Source organism: Lotus japonicus, chromosome 2 (genome assembly GCF_012489685.1).
Source record: "Lotus japonicus ecotype B-129 chromosome 2, LjGifu_v1.2".
NCBI classification, from domain to species: Eukaryota; Viridiplantae; Streptophyta; class Magnoliopsida; order Fabales; family Fabaceae; genus Lotus; species Lotus japonicus.
Window position 1 is genome coordinate 78,604,534 of NC_080042.1, and position 14,559 is coordinate 78,619,092.

The 14,559-nt window shown below is 38.7% G+C and overlaps 1 protein-coding gene across 1 annotated transcript; it reads left to right on the forward strand.

Moving 5' to 3' along the window:
* Window positions 1-2,134: 2,134 nt before the first annotated feature.
* Window positions 2,135-6,126, forward strand: LOC130739922 (TORTIFOLIA1-like protein 4). Its single transcript, XM_057592394.1, has 5 exons — window positions 2,135-3,129; window positions 3,265-3,373; window positions 3,779-4,347; window positions 5,119-5,636; window positions 5,730-6,126. Exons 1-5 carry the CDS (start codon window positions 2,296-2,298, stop codon window positions 5,740-5,742), a joined length of 2,043 nt encoding a protein of 680 aa, XP_057448377.1. The 5' UTR covers window positions 2,135-2,295; the 3' UTR covers window positions 5,743-6,126.
* Window positions 6,127-14,559: the final 8,433 nt, after the last annotated feature.

Sequence of the window (14,559 nt, forward strand, 5' to 3'; positions counted from 1 at the left end):
TTCTTCTTAATCTATATATGGTTAATTTTATAATCCAAACAGGGTGGCCGCAATGTGATAACTACAGCACAAGACCAAGAACTGGCAAGTCTTTGTCACCAAAATGGAAATTAATACAAAGGGTCACATGGATTCATCAGCCTATCTTTGTCAATTTTCTTATTCCATGGACTAAGGGGTATGTGATATTGACACAATTTGTGTAAAATGATGAGAGAGTCCTTGTAGGTTCTAGCAGATACCAATCGAGTTATTTGTGGTCACTCTTCATGCTTTAAAAACTATTACTCTTGCATCTTAACTTAAATCACGGACTAGTAGATGCAGCATGACCTCTTTAATTAGTCCTTTTCCACTACAAGTAGCTAGGATGGTAGATAGAATCATAACACTTTTGGCCTTTTTCTTAATTTTCTCCTTCTTGATTCCTCCTCCTCTTTTTACTGGTTTTCCTGATTCTTCTTTCACCCTTTCATAACTCTGGCTTAATTTTTGGATGGTTTGATTAGTCACCAGCACCACAACAATTCTTGAGCTGGGTCCTTGCTTATACAGAGATAAAAATTGATTTGTGGATGCTGATTTGCCTGAGACACTCATAACACTTGTAATTTGTGGTTGTTTCTAATGGCTACAAACTATAAAGAAAAAACTCTACAATTTGTGAGTATTATAAATTGCCACAAACTACAAGTGTCAGAGTGTGTGTGACTTGGAAACTAGTTCTACCAATCCCTAATGATAAAGATAACGGTTCAATTGGTGAATATTAAGCATAAGGAATCTATTATGGAGACAAAGAAAAAGTTTTTCCCTTTCTCTTACTGTGAAGCATCAACAAAGTTACTTACTATATGAAACTAATTGGAGAAAAAAAACACTTCCCCCCATAATCAATCCAAATTAAATGTTTTGCTTTTTATAATTAAGGACAAAGATGGGAACAATTCAGTGAATATCCATATTCAAGGGTCACGTGTAGTACTACACAAGTTGAATCCTTCACATGCTCCACATTTATGCCTCCTTAATTAGATTAATTGCTAGATACTTTCCTGATTATAATATAACAAAAATTATTATAAAAAAGAATGAGTGTTTTTATTTTACATTTTGCTGCCAAGTAATCTTTGACTCCCACATGAAGCAATATATGCTCTTCTGCAATGGCTTGCATTACATGTGGTTTGACATGTGATCCTATTCTCTTGTACATGCTGACCATTGTTAGTATATGATTATAGAATAAATTAGAAGGTATATTGTCAATCCCTAGTGTTGGGGAAATACCTATCAAAGTTAATTAAGATTAAATGTGTACGTAGCTTCATATGACTTCTTGCTAATTATTCCACTTCCATTACTTGCGTTTGAGGCATGTTACTATGCAGAAATTGAAGTAGACACGCAAAGACATATAAACCCGGAGAACACAAGAAAATGAACCATCACCATACGGAAGTAGACAAGCAAACCATACTGATCATGATGCAGGTGAACAAGAGTTTTGTTAGTTTGCTTTTTCAAACCTTAAAAAGAAAATTTGTTTACAAAGAAATCCTAAAACAAGATAAGTAAGTCGAACACAAAGCAATGCCTTTAGATTTTTTAGCAGATGAACATGATCTTATTAAGTATAGAAGGTCCTCTCATAAAGTTGAGGTATCGTTCAATTATTCTTACAATCGTGGAGGTGATGATTACGAGTGTACATAAGGAAATAACAGGGGATTAAAACTTAAAAGGATCCTACCGAGTACATTATATTAATGAGGCGAGAGATTTGATTAATCCCCTTAACTGATATTTATTGTCGTGTCGGGGATAAGCTTGAACTCATCCCACATGTGTTCCACTCAAGTCAATGCCTACTTGGTCATTGGCTGCATGATTCGACACGATGTTCGTGACCTAGCAATGAGGAGAGAGGGGACACACCTAGACATTTTCTTTGTTGGCTGCTCATGTCCGCAGATATTCGATCAACCTGTTGTCGGTCACACAATCAGTGCACTAAGCGGGAACGAGAATAATTTTGGTTAAATATATAATAGAAAGTACTTAATGATAAATAAATAAATCCAATAAGCATGTGCACCGCATAGCTTGTGTCGTCTCGTCTCGATATAAAAACCCACTGATAACGATAACTCGTTTTCACGCCAAACAACTCTTCCAAACTCTGCCGCCAAAAAATCCACCCTCAAACGCACCGTTTAGCCTCTTCCGTCTCCTTCACCGCCGTGTCGCGAATGCTGAGTCACTGACTCGCCGCCGCAGAACTCAAACACCACAATGTCCTACCGGCGTCACTCCCTCAGCGGCCCACCTCAACTCATCAGCTCCGGGTCGACTCAGGAGCTCCGGCAACGAGTCACCGCGTGCCTCAACAAGCTCTCCGACCGCGACACTCTCGCCTGCGCCACCGCGGAGCTTGAATCCATCGCTCGAACGCTAACCCATGACTCGTTCTCCTCCTTCCTCTCCTGCATTCACAACACGGATTCCTCTTCCAAATCGCCGGTTCGGAAGCAATGCGTTCACCTCTTGACCCTCCTCTCGCGTTTCCACGGTGACGCGCTCTCACCGTTCCTCTCCAAGATGATCTCCACCGTCCTCCTCCGCCTCCGGGACACCGATTCCGCCGTCCGATCCGCATGCGTCGACGCCGTCTCCGCCATGTCGTCGCGGATCACCCGGCCGTCGTTCTCCGTTTCGTTCCTGAAGCCTTTCATGGACGCCCTGGCGCAGGAGCAGGACGGTAACTCTCAGATCGGTGCCGCGCTCTGCCTTGCTGCGGCGGTTGAGGCTGCGCCGGACCCGGATGTTGAGTCTCTCCGGCGGAGCGCGCTGCCGAGGCTGGGGAAGCTCTTGAAGAAAGACACGTGTAAGGCGAGGGCGGCGCTGCTGGTGCTGGTCGGAAGCGTGGTTGCCGCCGGAGGCGCTGCGAGCCGTGGAGTATTGGAGTGGTTGGTGCCGTCCCTCGTTGAGTTCCTGAGCAGTGAGGATTGGACGGTGAGAAAGGCCTCGGCGGAGGCATTGGGGAAGGTGGCTTCTGTAGAGAAAGGCTTGGCGTCGCAGCATAAGGTTCTGTGCGTGGATTCATTGCAGAATCGAAGGTTTGATAAGGTGGGTTGATCTTCCTTTGCTGAGTTTTTCAATGTTAGATTATACAGTTCTGAAGATGGTGAAACCGAACAAGAAAAACATGAAAAGTAGTAATAGTGTTGAAATTTGATATGAATAGTGGTACTATTGTTGCAGGTTAAAGTGGTTCGGGAGACTATGAATCTTACTTTGGAAATGTGGAAGGAGGTGACTAATGTATCTGAGGATGTTCCTGCTCCGGTTAAGTCCGCATGTGCTTCAGTTGGTAAGGTTCTTTATCCATGTTGGGATTCCATTACCATTAGTATCACTGTTCCAGTTTGGCTGAATTTAGATTTAGATTTAAGAATGTTCATGATATGAGAATTATCATAGTTGTGACTTGGGAATCAGTTCGGTATCGGGTATCCCCTTATTATTATCATAGTTGTGACTTGGGAATCCAGATTTAAGAATGTTGGTAAATTTTATTTACAACGCATTTTTCACTTTGTTAAAACATCTAGCTGATCAAAAGTGTTTACATTTCCAATCTTGAAGTTAACATCTCTTTCATGTAATTGTTTCTATATTTTGTTTATATGTTCACCGTTGAAGGAATGAAGCTTTTGTAAGTGCTGGTGAAGTAATGTTATTGATTCTTTGTGTTGGCTTTTTCTTATTGGCACAGAGGATGGTAAAGGTCAGTGTGTCGCTAAAAGTTCACCTTGTATTGGGCCTAAATCTTCTCAATCGAAGAAAACAGTCCCTTCCAGCAGGTCCCCTCCATCTACAGCTTCATTTGTATCCTCCATCAAAAGAGAGGGGGCTCTAAAGAGTAACAACAAGGATTTGCGAGTGAGGGCAATGCATCAGCAGAATCACAGTGAAATCTCTGATGAGAAACTTGATACTCCAGTATTAAAGCTGCCCCCCTCAAACATCTCTTTGGAAGATGATATTAAAAGGTGTGATTTTGAAGCTTCTAAGCCAGCTCCATATCAAAATGGGGTAAATTCAAGGGTAGATATCAAGTGTGTTCTCTTTAGCAAGATGTCTGATGAGAAAGTGAGGAAATTTGGTGGTTCGAAACCGCGTGTGGTTCCATGTTATGACGATGATGATCTTGACACAGATGTCAGAGTCAGCAATGTAAGTGAAGCTTGTGAGAGCTCACAAGATGTTGAGGATTTGTCTTTGATCCGTGAACAGCTAATTCAAATTGAAAACCAGCAATCAAATCTATTAGAACTCCTCCAGGTATATTGTCTTGAATCTTTTCTTTTTTATGACAACATCTTTAGGCCAGTAATGTTCCTGTGTAATTTGAATTTGGAAGTATTCATATCGTGTTTTTCTACTATTCTCTGTTCCTAATTTTCTGACAGTCTGACATGCTTGATTTATTGATACTCCCCCTGGTCCCCGTTTTGTTAGTTCTGGCATTTATAACCTGTGTAATGAACAAGACATTGCTTAACTGTTTGAAGATATGACGAACAAGGCTCATCTCTTACTTTCTCTTAATATGAGGGATGACATGCTATTTCCATATATGTTCACCATCTCATATAGTCCTTTTCAACCCCCCCCCCCCCCCCCCCCCTTGTGTTTTTGGGCACACAAAGTTAAGTCCTTAGAAAGTGTATAACAATCCTGACCCCTGAGCTAGCTTTTGGGGTAAACTTAGGCATAACCTGAATTGTTATTTGTAAGATGGTATCAGAGTCTATCATAGACTTGTTTATTGGACCACCCACAGATGTCCAGTCATGTAATCTTCACGCTCTAGGTGTCCATCCGCGGGCGTGACGGGGATGTTAAGTTCTTATGAAGTGTAGAGCATTCCTCACCCCTGAGCTAACATAGACCGGACCCGAAATCTAAGAAACAGTGCAATTAGCAAATTGTGATAAATTCCCTACGGTGTTAAAACCTTATCTGTTAGATGTTTCTACTTTCTCCTAAAAATTAAAAGAAAGTCGTGGAAGTTTATATTTCTGACTTATATCCTCATATTTGAATAAATAGAGATTTATTGGAAGCTCCCAGACTGGGATGAATTCTCTGGAGACACGTGTATATGGTCTAGAGATGGCCCTAGATGAAATATCACATGATTTGGCATTATCAAGTGGCAGGATTCCCAATACTGATGCCATAGAAGACACATGTTGTAAGCTACCTGGGACTGATTTTCTGAGTTCTAAATTCTGGAAAAGGAATGAAGGTCGGTATTCCACATCACGGAGGTTCTCTTTGGGAAGCTCAGCATCACCAACTGCTGTGCATAATGCAACTGATGGAAATGGAAGCAGAGAAGTATTAACTGCAAATAACAAAAAAAATCAGCACCGTAGGGGCGGGGGTAGATTTTTGGTAAATCCATTGGCAGAAGTTCAGAGCGATTTGAAGGAGCATCTAGGGCAGCATTCGTACAAAATGTCTACAAACATGGTTCAAGATGCCGAGAGACCACAAGTTAACAGTGCCTGCAGATTTGGTGGCATTTCTTCAACTAGTGGAGCACTGAGGAACCAGAATATCAGGTAACATGTGTGATTTAGTAATTGTTTGTATTATAACACTCTGAATTGTTTATGTAAGAGACAATCTGACAATTTTGTTGTACTTTTATTCAGGTCATCCGTGTAGGGAAGATTGCATGTCTCAATGGCTATTTAATTGCAGAAAGCATCAAAGGCTCTTTGTAGATGAACCCACAAAAATCAATATTCTTGCCTGTTGGCCAAGGTCTCAATGCAGTAGAGTTGTTTGCTTTAAAGCACTTATTAGAACAGGCTACTTTGTCCGAAATTGTCCACATGAAGGCAGAGTCAGCAGCGTTTGGATTCGGATGGTAAAACAGGCGCAGGAATTTTCTTGATGTGTAGCTTAAAGGAGGAAATGTGTTCCAGGCGAAGGAGTTTTCTTGATATGTATCATAATTATATTGTCTTTGCCATCGTCTTTAGAAATAGAAAAGAATGCTTGTGCTGTGATATTAGTAGAGTTCTAAGCCTCTTTATGTTGGTTGAATTTGAGCATATGGGGTGCGCGCGCTGAAAATAATCTTTGAGGTATTTGGCATGTTGAGCATATCCAGGGGAAGCTCGTTATTGTAGCCACAAGGGTGAAAATCAAAGTTTAACTTATTTAAGGTCACTTTTTAGGAGTATAATAATAAAGAAAACCCATAACATTCCTCAGGGACTTCACTCATTAAATATTCTTAGAGATAATTTCTCATCAGTGCCGATATCTAAATTTGTAACTTTCTTCATGCATGTTTGATTTGATGTTGAAGCAAACGCAAACGTGATTTAACATATCAAAAGGTTTTAACTACGAAGTTAAATTTTACCATATTAAGTTTAACATGAATTGGAAAAGACAAAGTACGTTGAATTCAACAAAAATTCAAGTACTCGCATATGACTTTGCTAGATCCATTGTGCGACACCGGGCACAAAATAGGTAATTCAATCTAAAAGGGGTGAAGGGATAAATAAATGGGACTAAGCTGGCTAAGGACTATATGACTTTTGTTTTTTACCAATCTAGTGTAATTCCCTTTCAAAATAATCAATTTAGAGTAATATAGACTAAAAGCCCCGAGGTATTAACAAAGTAAAAAAAAATACATGGGCCATAAACATAGACATTGTAGTACTCCAGTCTCCACACTGAGGAGGAAAATCTCATATAAGAGGAGGGATTTGATAAAATTTAGATGACAATCTTTTCTTTTTTTGGGACAAATCTCAGTTCTTATTGATTCTGGTCAGATATTCTATAAAGAGGCCAATAACAATTGATGGATCATTACATTGAGTTGAAAAGGCCTATAAAGATGACAATCTGAAAGCCCAAAATAAAATTCTCTTTTTTGACACATTGGATCGCCAAAACAAAAGACACTTATTGGAGATACTTGAAGATTTTATAGTTCAGCAAGTAGTGACAGTTTTGACCACAAAAAAAAAAAGCAAGTAGTGACAGTCTATTTTTATAAGGAGGGCTTGATTATAAATTCTATCCACAATTATTCATATTTAATTTAATTTATTTGCACTACTTTAGATCTATGAGCACTCTTCAATAGTGCAGTCAACACAATCGTTTATTCAGATGAAAGCAAAAGGATTCACAACCAAAAGGGATTAGAAACAAAAATGAAATGTATTAAAACAGATGAGAATATGAGATAAATCATATACATTTGCGTAGGAGTTGGAAAAAGACTCACCAAAAAACAAAGCTCATCCACTCGTAAGTTTGAAGCAACAAAATAGGTATAGTATCCAATCTCTAGCTAGTTCCACATCTTTAGGTTGGAAATTCTCTTCCTTTCTTTGAGGTGATCGGATAAGATTTTTCTAACATTAATGCAACACACACATTAGTGACGATTTTTAACCACCACTAATATTTGCGAAGGTTACAAACTGCAACTATAGTGTGTGTTGTATGAGTGTTGTATGAATGTTGCGGTTGTATATGTTTGTGTATCACATATTTGATTTGAAAGCTGACTTCGTGACCACCTTCCATATTGGAAATTTTGATTTTGATTTCTTGAGAGAAATAATTAAGTTGTTTGGCCAAATTAATCTACTCTCATTTTCAGTACCTTTCGGCTTTCAGTAAGAGATGAACAGTATAAATCCAATCCTCATCAAGTAGTTCATTGAATCTTTAAAGTTCATAGTTACAATCATCAAATAATCGATCGTTCCATGCCTAATGAAAAATAATCCTACCATGATAGAAGTGAAAGATTTCTACGTTTTTTTATTGGTTGTGGTGTTTGAAAAGTTGAAAGGCACGAGGAAGGAGAAATGTCGCCTTTGCGTTGATTAATTCTCGATCAATTTTTTAAAATAAGTTAAAATAAGATATAATTGAGTTTTGTGACTTTGTCCTATGGAAAGAAAAGGAGAAGGATATATGATGTTCTATTGCTTTCAAAGTATTGAACTCTTACTCAAAAAAATTCAAGTACATGTCCCAATTAAGTGAGTTATGAGGACAGTTTCATTACAATTAAACTTTCCACAGTGTGATGCTAGTTATCGCGATCTGACTTCTGAGCCAATTAAATTGCTGTCTATTGAAAAACATGGATCATGGATGTGAGTTGTTGGAAAACTATGAACGGGTAGAAACTAAGCGCTTTTTTTTTTTGGGTTGTCTTTTCAATTTTATGAGTTTAAAAATTGTTTTTCAGAAACAAAATTTAAAATCTACTTTTTAGAATATAAAAATAAAAACAGTTTGGGCGACATATTTCTTCTATTTCAAAAAATTGAAAATTGTGTTACAAATCGTAATCAAAGGAACCCTAAATTTGGTGATGTGTATTTGTAAGCTTTTAACTTTTTATCTCTTCGGTTTCGTACTGCTTTGTTTGGTTGATGAGAGAAAGAGAGAAGAAAGGAAGAGGTAAGATGAGTTGAGAGAAAGATGTGAGAACTATAATGTATTTAGTAAGTTGTTTGATGTTATAAAAATTGAGAAAAAAAATGAGGTGGTGAAAATAGAGATTTTTTCCATTAAATTATTTCTAAGAGTCAAAACCACCACTTTATGGGAGTTTAAGACGGCGAGCTAGTAATATGAAAATATGGTCAAAAAAAAAATGCTCCACCTCTCTTTCTAGGGTTTGGACTTACAAACTCCTAGGAGATGAGTTCTACCTCTAGAGATCATTTAAAGAAGGTTTCAAACTCCACGCAAGTACGTAGAGGTTTCAGAGTTTTCGATGACATATATGCTCTTTCTGTTGTGCACAATCCCTTGATCTTGTCGGAGGCTCATTATTCTAATAGCGTCATGACTAGAGCTAAGCACACTTTTTGGTTTGGAAGCAAATAATTGGTGTAACCTGCATTTGTTCAGATGAGGAAGCCATTTTGTCGCTTGCTGACTTTGGTTGTGTGCGTATTTAGCTCTTTTTTGGGTTGTTGCTGGTTTGGTTTGTTCTGCTTGTTTTTAGGATTTTACTTTTTCTTATCCTTGTTGGTGTTTGGTTGTTTTCTCTTTTGCTAGACTTTTTTTTGCCGAGTTTCGTTATCTTTTGAGATAGTTTTTGTATAATTGGTTTGGAAGGCGGGAGTACTTATTCATTCACACTTTATTTTCTCTTTTATTTCATTTTCACTGACATTCTATTTCTATCTATCTCTTCTATTCCAATATATCACACCATGCATCTATATTCCATTGACTTATCCTATCAATATATTTTTGCTTTTAAAAAAATGTTTTTTTTTTAAGGATCAATAAGGTTTCTGAAAATCCCTATTTGCTGTCAAAATATTAATTGGTTGTTCTGCAATAAAGCTTATGAATTTTGTTTTTAAGAAAGTTGTTGTGATTAGTATACTATAAGTACAATCTTTTTAATAACAACTTTATGTCGCTTAGTCGCTATATGTCATTAATTCATTATCTATACGTATATCTTTGGTTAGTGCATGTGGACAAGAGAATATGGAGTCATTTCTTTCACTATCTTTTCTTCCCTTCATCAATCTTCTTAAATGTATTACTGAATTTATCTTTACCTGTTTATGAGTCTCGATCTTGTATTTTGGAGGCCATGAGAATATTTAGAAATGTTGAAATTTCAAATAATTCAGCATTTTTTAGCATTCTCCTATGTCATATCCCTTCAACCGCACTTAAAAAATCTAGTTGCTAAAAACTAACAAAGCAAAAGCCTAGCTGACTCTATAAAAAAAAAAAGTAAAGAAAAGCAAGTTCAATTAAAGTGGATCACACATAAAAGTTGCCACGAGTTAAACTCGTAGTGGTAGCTCCACTTTTCTTTCGTAAGTTTGTTTCATATTCATGATATGATAAGGTATTTGAGACGTAAAAAGAAAAGGTATTTGAGATCTGATCTAACATTCTTTTTTAATATATATATTTTCATGAGAAATATTTGTCATTATGAATTTATGATACAACATAAAATGAAAGTATACGTAGATTTCACCAAATCATATTTTTGAGTTTCATATACTTACCCACTCATATACATAATTATATCATTTTATATCAATGAAGTTAAATATATAATGAAGTGTTGATAATGTTTTAAATTATATGGCTATTTAAATCTATTTGTATTGAGTTATATGATATATTTTTAACTAATATTATAATCCCTAATGAAATGTAATATTGTGGTGAACTGGTGATGATAGTCACTACAGAATCTATGCGTGTATTAGTAAAGGGAAAAGAGCACATGGCCACAACTTGCATTTTTGGTATCAACAAAACGGACACCGCCGCATGACATTCCTTATTGTCTTTCTTGTATATTCCCTATTAAAAAAGTAGCTAATCTAACGTGTGATCAACTACAAAACCATCCTTTTGTTAATTTGGTTAAAATAGTACTATTAATGCTATTGTGTGATACATTCCAACTCACCTATTAGACATTTCATGTTTCTGCAAGGTAGGCAAAGGTAACTTAGTTTTCACAAAAAGTATTAAAAATCATTATTTCTAAATCATAATAATAGCGCACTATATAAACACAAGGAGAAGTGGCAAGCAATTCTTTACCGGATGAGAACATATTGCCACCAAGTGCTTATTTGTTGAGAATTTCACAAGAAAATGATGATATTGATTGCTAATGTTTCATAACCGGCATTCCTTTTGAACGAGGAAAATAGTTTTATCATAGGCTATTAATAAATCATACGTTATCTAGATAAGACTAATGAATTACTTATAGCAGAAGGTATAATTCTTTTTCATGAGTTAGCTTTCGAAGTAAATTAAGTTAATCCATTAATCTAGCCCAAATTCTTTTGATCTTAGATTGTGCTAGATATATATATCGATCTTACGTACGCACGATGTAATTATGGATATTTTGATGATAAACTCTGCACTCCAAATATATCCAAATTCTAATATAGGCTTTATCCATTTCTGATAACATGTCTGTTGGCCCAATATTTTGGCCCAAGAAAGAAAAACGCATTCAGCCCAAAACTCTCGAGGAAGTCGAATTCTGACTAAAGAAAGGAAGAGGAAGTTGCACCAAGTTAATGGGGCGGCAAAACTCGACAACAACAATTACTGCTAAACACAGGCACATGTAACACGTGCCACACTGACCAAGTCAAATTCCCCCCACGATGGTCGAAAACATGGCCAGGAAACGGTTGGAGCAGTTGAAGCACACGATCTCCACCACCATGCGCAGAACTTCCGGAGCAAGCATCAGATCGTGGGAGAAACCAGACCCACTAACACGCAGAACACGAAACTCTATAAATAGGAGAATCCAATTCAGAAAGAAGGTTCCCAACTCAAACTCTGAAAAATTCACCAGAAAGCTCTAATGTCCGCATCAATGAGACTCAAGGAGCAAAACGTGATGATGAAGGAGTACGTTGCAGAACCAACACTTTAGTTTCCCCGCATTTCAGTTTGTTGATTTCCAGTTCTTCTGTGCAGTTTGTTTGTCGAAATCTGCAGTTCATGTAGTTTTCATGTTATTTTAGTTTGTTTGACTGTTTTGTAATCGACTCGTATTCAATAAATTCCAGTTTCATCTGAGCTGCTTGTTATTGTCTAAAACACATTCATGTACACACAACACTTTGGCAAAGCGTTTTCTCAAAAGGACCCTGAAATCTAAACTTCCTTTAGTCGAACTAAGAGGATATTTGTTTACCAAAAATCCGTGTAAACAAATTGGCACACCCAGTGGGACCATTTTTGTGAAAACTAAGTTTTACAGAAGCGTTTTGTGTGTTTTGTTTGCTGCATGCTATTTGGTATTTGCTACTTGCCTTGATTGTGATTTATATGCGCCTGAGAAGTGGTAAGACTATAAGTATGGCAAGCAATCGAGGGAGGACTTCCCCCCAAGGGTCTAACGTGGGCAATCAGGGTAGTCCCGGGGGAAGTAGTGGTAATAATAATGAAGAAGTGTCTACTGGAATGGGGCATGGCACCACTATGTCAACCCAGAATGTAGCAATTTCTGCAGTTGCAGAAATGCCTGTATCTACATCAGTACAGGCACAAATTGTTCCAACAGTTACGAGGGAAAACATGCCTTATGGTATGCCTACGTCTATGATGCAAGGCATACAAGGCACGTATTCGACGTTCCCTGAAAATGTTCCTCCATTCGGTATACCCCCTTTTGGGGCAAATGGAACAATGCTAAATTTGGGGAGTCGAGTTAGCCCTTCTATTCCTGGATCTAGTTCACAAATTTATTTATCTACAGGTATGAACACTGGTTCACTTCAAGCCATTAGGCAGCAAGTAGATGATAGTAACCATGAAATGGTTAACATGTTATCTCGACAGATAGGTGAGCTAATCAACCCTGTGCTCCAAAATAATAATGCCAATAATCAGCATTTGGCACGACAGATGGATCGTTTGGCGACAGCCCTGGGGGCACCAGTCGAGATCCAATCGGCACCAGGGATCAACCAAATCCCGTTGCCTAACCATGTCCCTGCCCCTGTGCGCTATCAGGTGCCGCAACACCAAGAGATGAGGGCAAACCCTTTGTACGAGGCAGTGCAGCCGCCATTGCAAAATGTATATATGGTAAACAGGGAAGAACACGCTGATGGTGTGCTAGAAAGAATTCGACACCAGAACGCTGGGGGGCAACAAAATGTTGCTGCTGTGGTGGAGCAACTGTTGAACCAACATGGTTTCAACGTGGGTTTCGCGAATAGACCCCATTTTGTGTCAGCCTTTACAGAGGAGGTTCTCGAATCAGAACTTCCTCGAGGCTGGAAGGTCCCCAAATTCACTAAGTTCTCGGGGGATTCAGGAGAGTCCACTGTAGAACACATAGCCAGGTACCAAATCGAAGTAGGAGACCTAGCCATCAATGAAAATTTAAAAATGAAGTACTTCCCGAGTTCTTTAACCAAGAATGCATTTACCTGGTTCACCACCCTCGCTCCTAGGTCAGTCCATACATGGGCTCAGTTGGAAAGAATTTTCCATGAACAGTTCTTTAGGGGAGAGTGCAAAGTAAGTTTGAAGGATCTGGCTAGTGTTAAAAGAAAGCCAGCAGAGTCTATTGATGATTACCTAAACAGGTTTAGGATGCTTAAATCTCGATGTTTCACCCATGTCCCTGAACACGAGCTAGTTGTCTTAGCCGCTGGTGGTCTAGAGTATTCCATTAGAAAGAAAATCGACACTCAGTATATTCGAGATATGTCTTTACTCGCAGATAGAGTGAGGCACATCGAATTACTAAAGGCCGAAAAGTCCGAGGAAAGGGCCAAGACTACTAAGTGGCCAAAGAAGGAGAAGGTAGCGTACATAGACGCGGATTCAGTATGTCAAAATCCATGTGTCTATCGAGAAGTCCCTGCAGACGTCGATTTAAATGATGTCAATCTGGCTGAACTTCAGCCAGGGGATCCTTATGTTTGTAAAGCATTGAAACCACGTGAAAACAAACTTGGGGAGGAAAACCCCAAGAACACGATTCCTGCTGTGAAAACTTATACTTTTGATGTGACCAAATGTGATGCAATCTATGATATACTTGTGTCTGATGGTTTGCTTGTGGTCCCTAAAGACCAAAAACTTCCTTCTCCTGAACAAAGGAAGGGGAAGAAATATTGCAAATATCACAACTTTTTTGGTCATTGGACCTCACAATGTGTTCGTTTCAGGGATCTTGTGCAGGGGGCATTGGACTCGGGAAGGCTCAAGTATGACGAAAAAGCCAAAGGCCAAATGAAGATTGACTCCGACCCACTGCAGGTAGCTGAAGCCAATTACGTGGAACCTTTCTACATTGGCATGGTTGACATTTCTGAGAAGCTGAATCTGGGCCTGACACTCGAGGAGGCAAAGGAGGAAAATACGGCTGTCGAAGAACCAGACGTCGTGAAAGAGGTGAGCCTAGAGGAGGTTTACCCCAAGGCAGGGGAAACTCTTGTCGAGTTTTTGTCACGAAGCAAAGATAGCGAGAAAGAGGTCATGCTTTGTCCTCGATGTAGTGCCGTTTTCGACAAGTCAGCAGCTAAAGCTTATCAAGATTCTGAGATGAAGAGGCATTACCAGAGCAAAATGCCTGTGTCTAGAAGGTTGAAGTATCCCCACGAGGAGTGGGTTGAGAGGGATCAAGAACTCGATGGCCACAAAGGCCAGAGGTCAAGAATCAAGGACAAGACTTATGTCCCTGATGCTGGTTTGCCAAAGAATCAATGGTTTAGGCCAGCACCCCCAAGACCAAAACCATACCCCAAGTGGCAGAAAATCGACTTAGGCCAGGTGTCATCTTACATCAACAATTCCCGTGTGTCGCGGAACTATTCCTATGGCTCTGGGAATTATTATGCTCCTGAGCAAATGACTAGAACTCAATTCAGACGTTTCCTGAGGAAAAGAAAAGCTGAGAGAGAAAGAGGCGGTAAGTTCCGTTCATTATGGGACATAAAG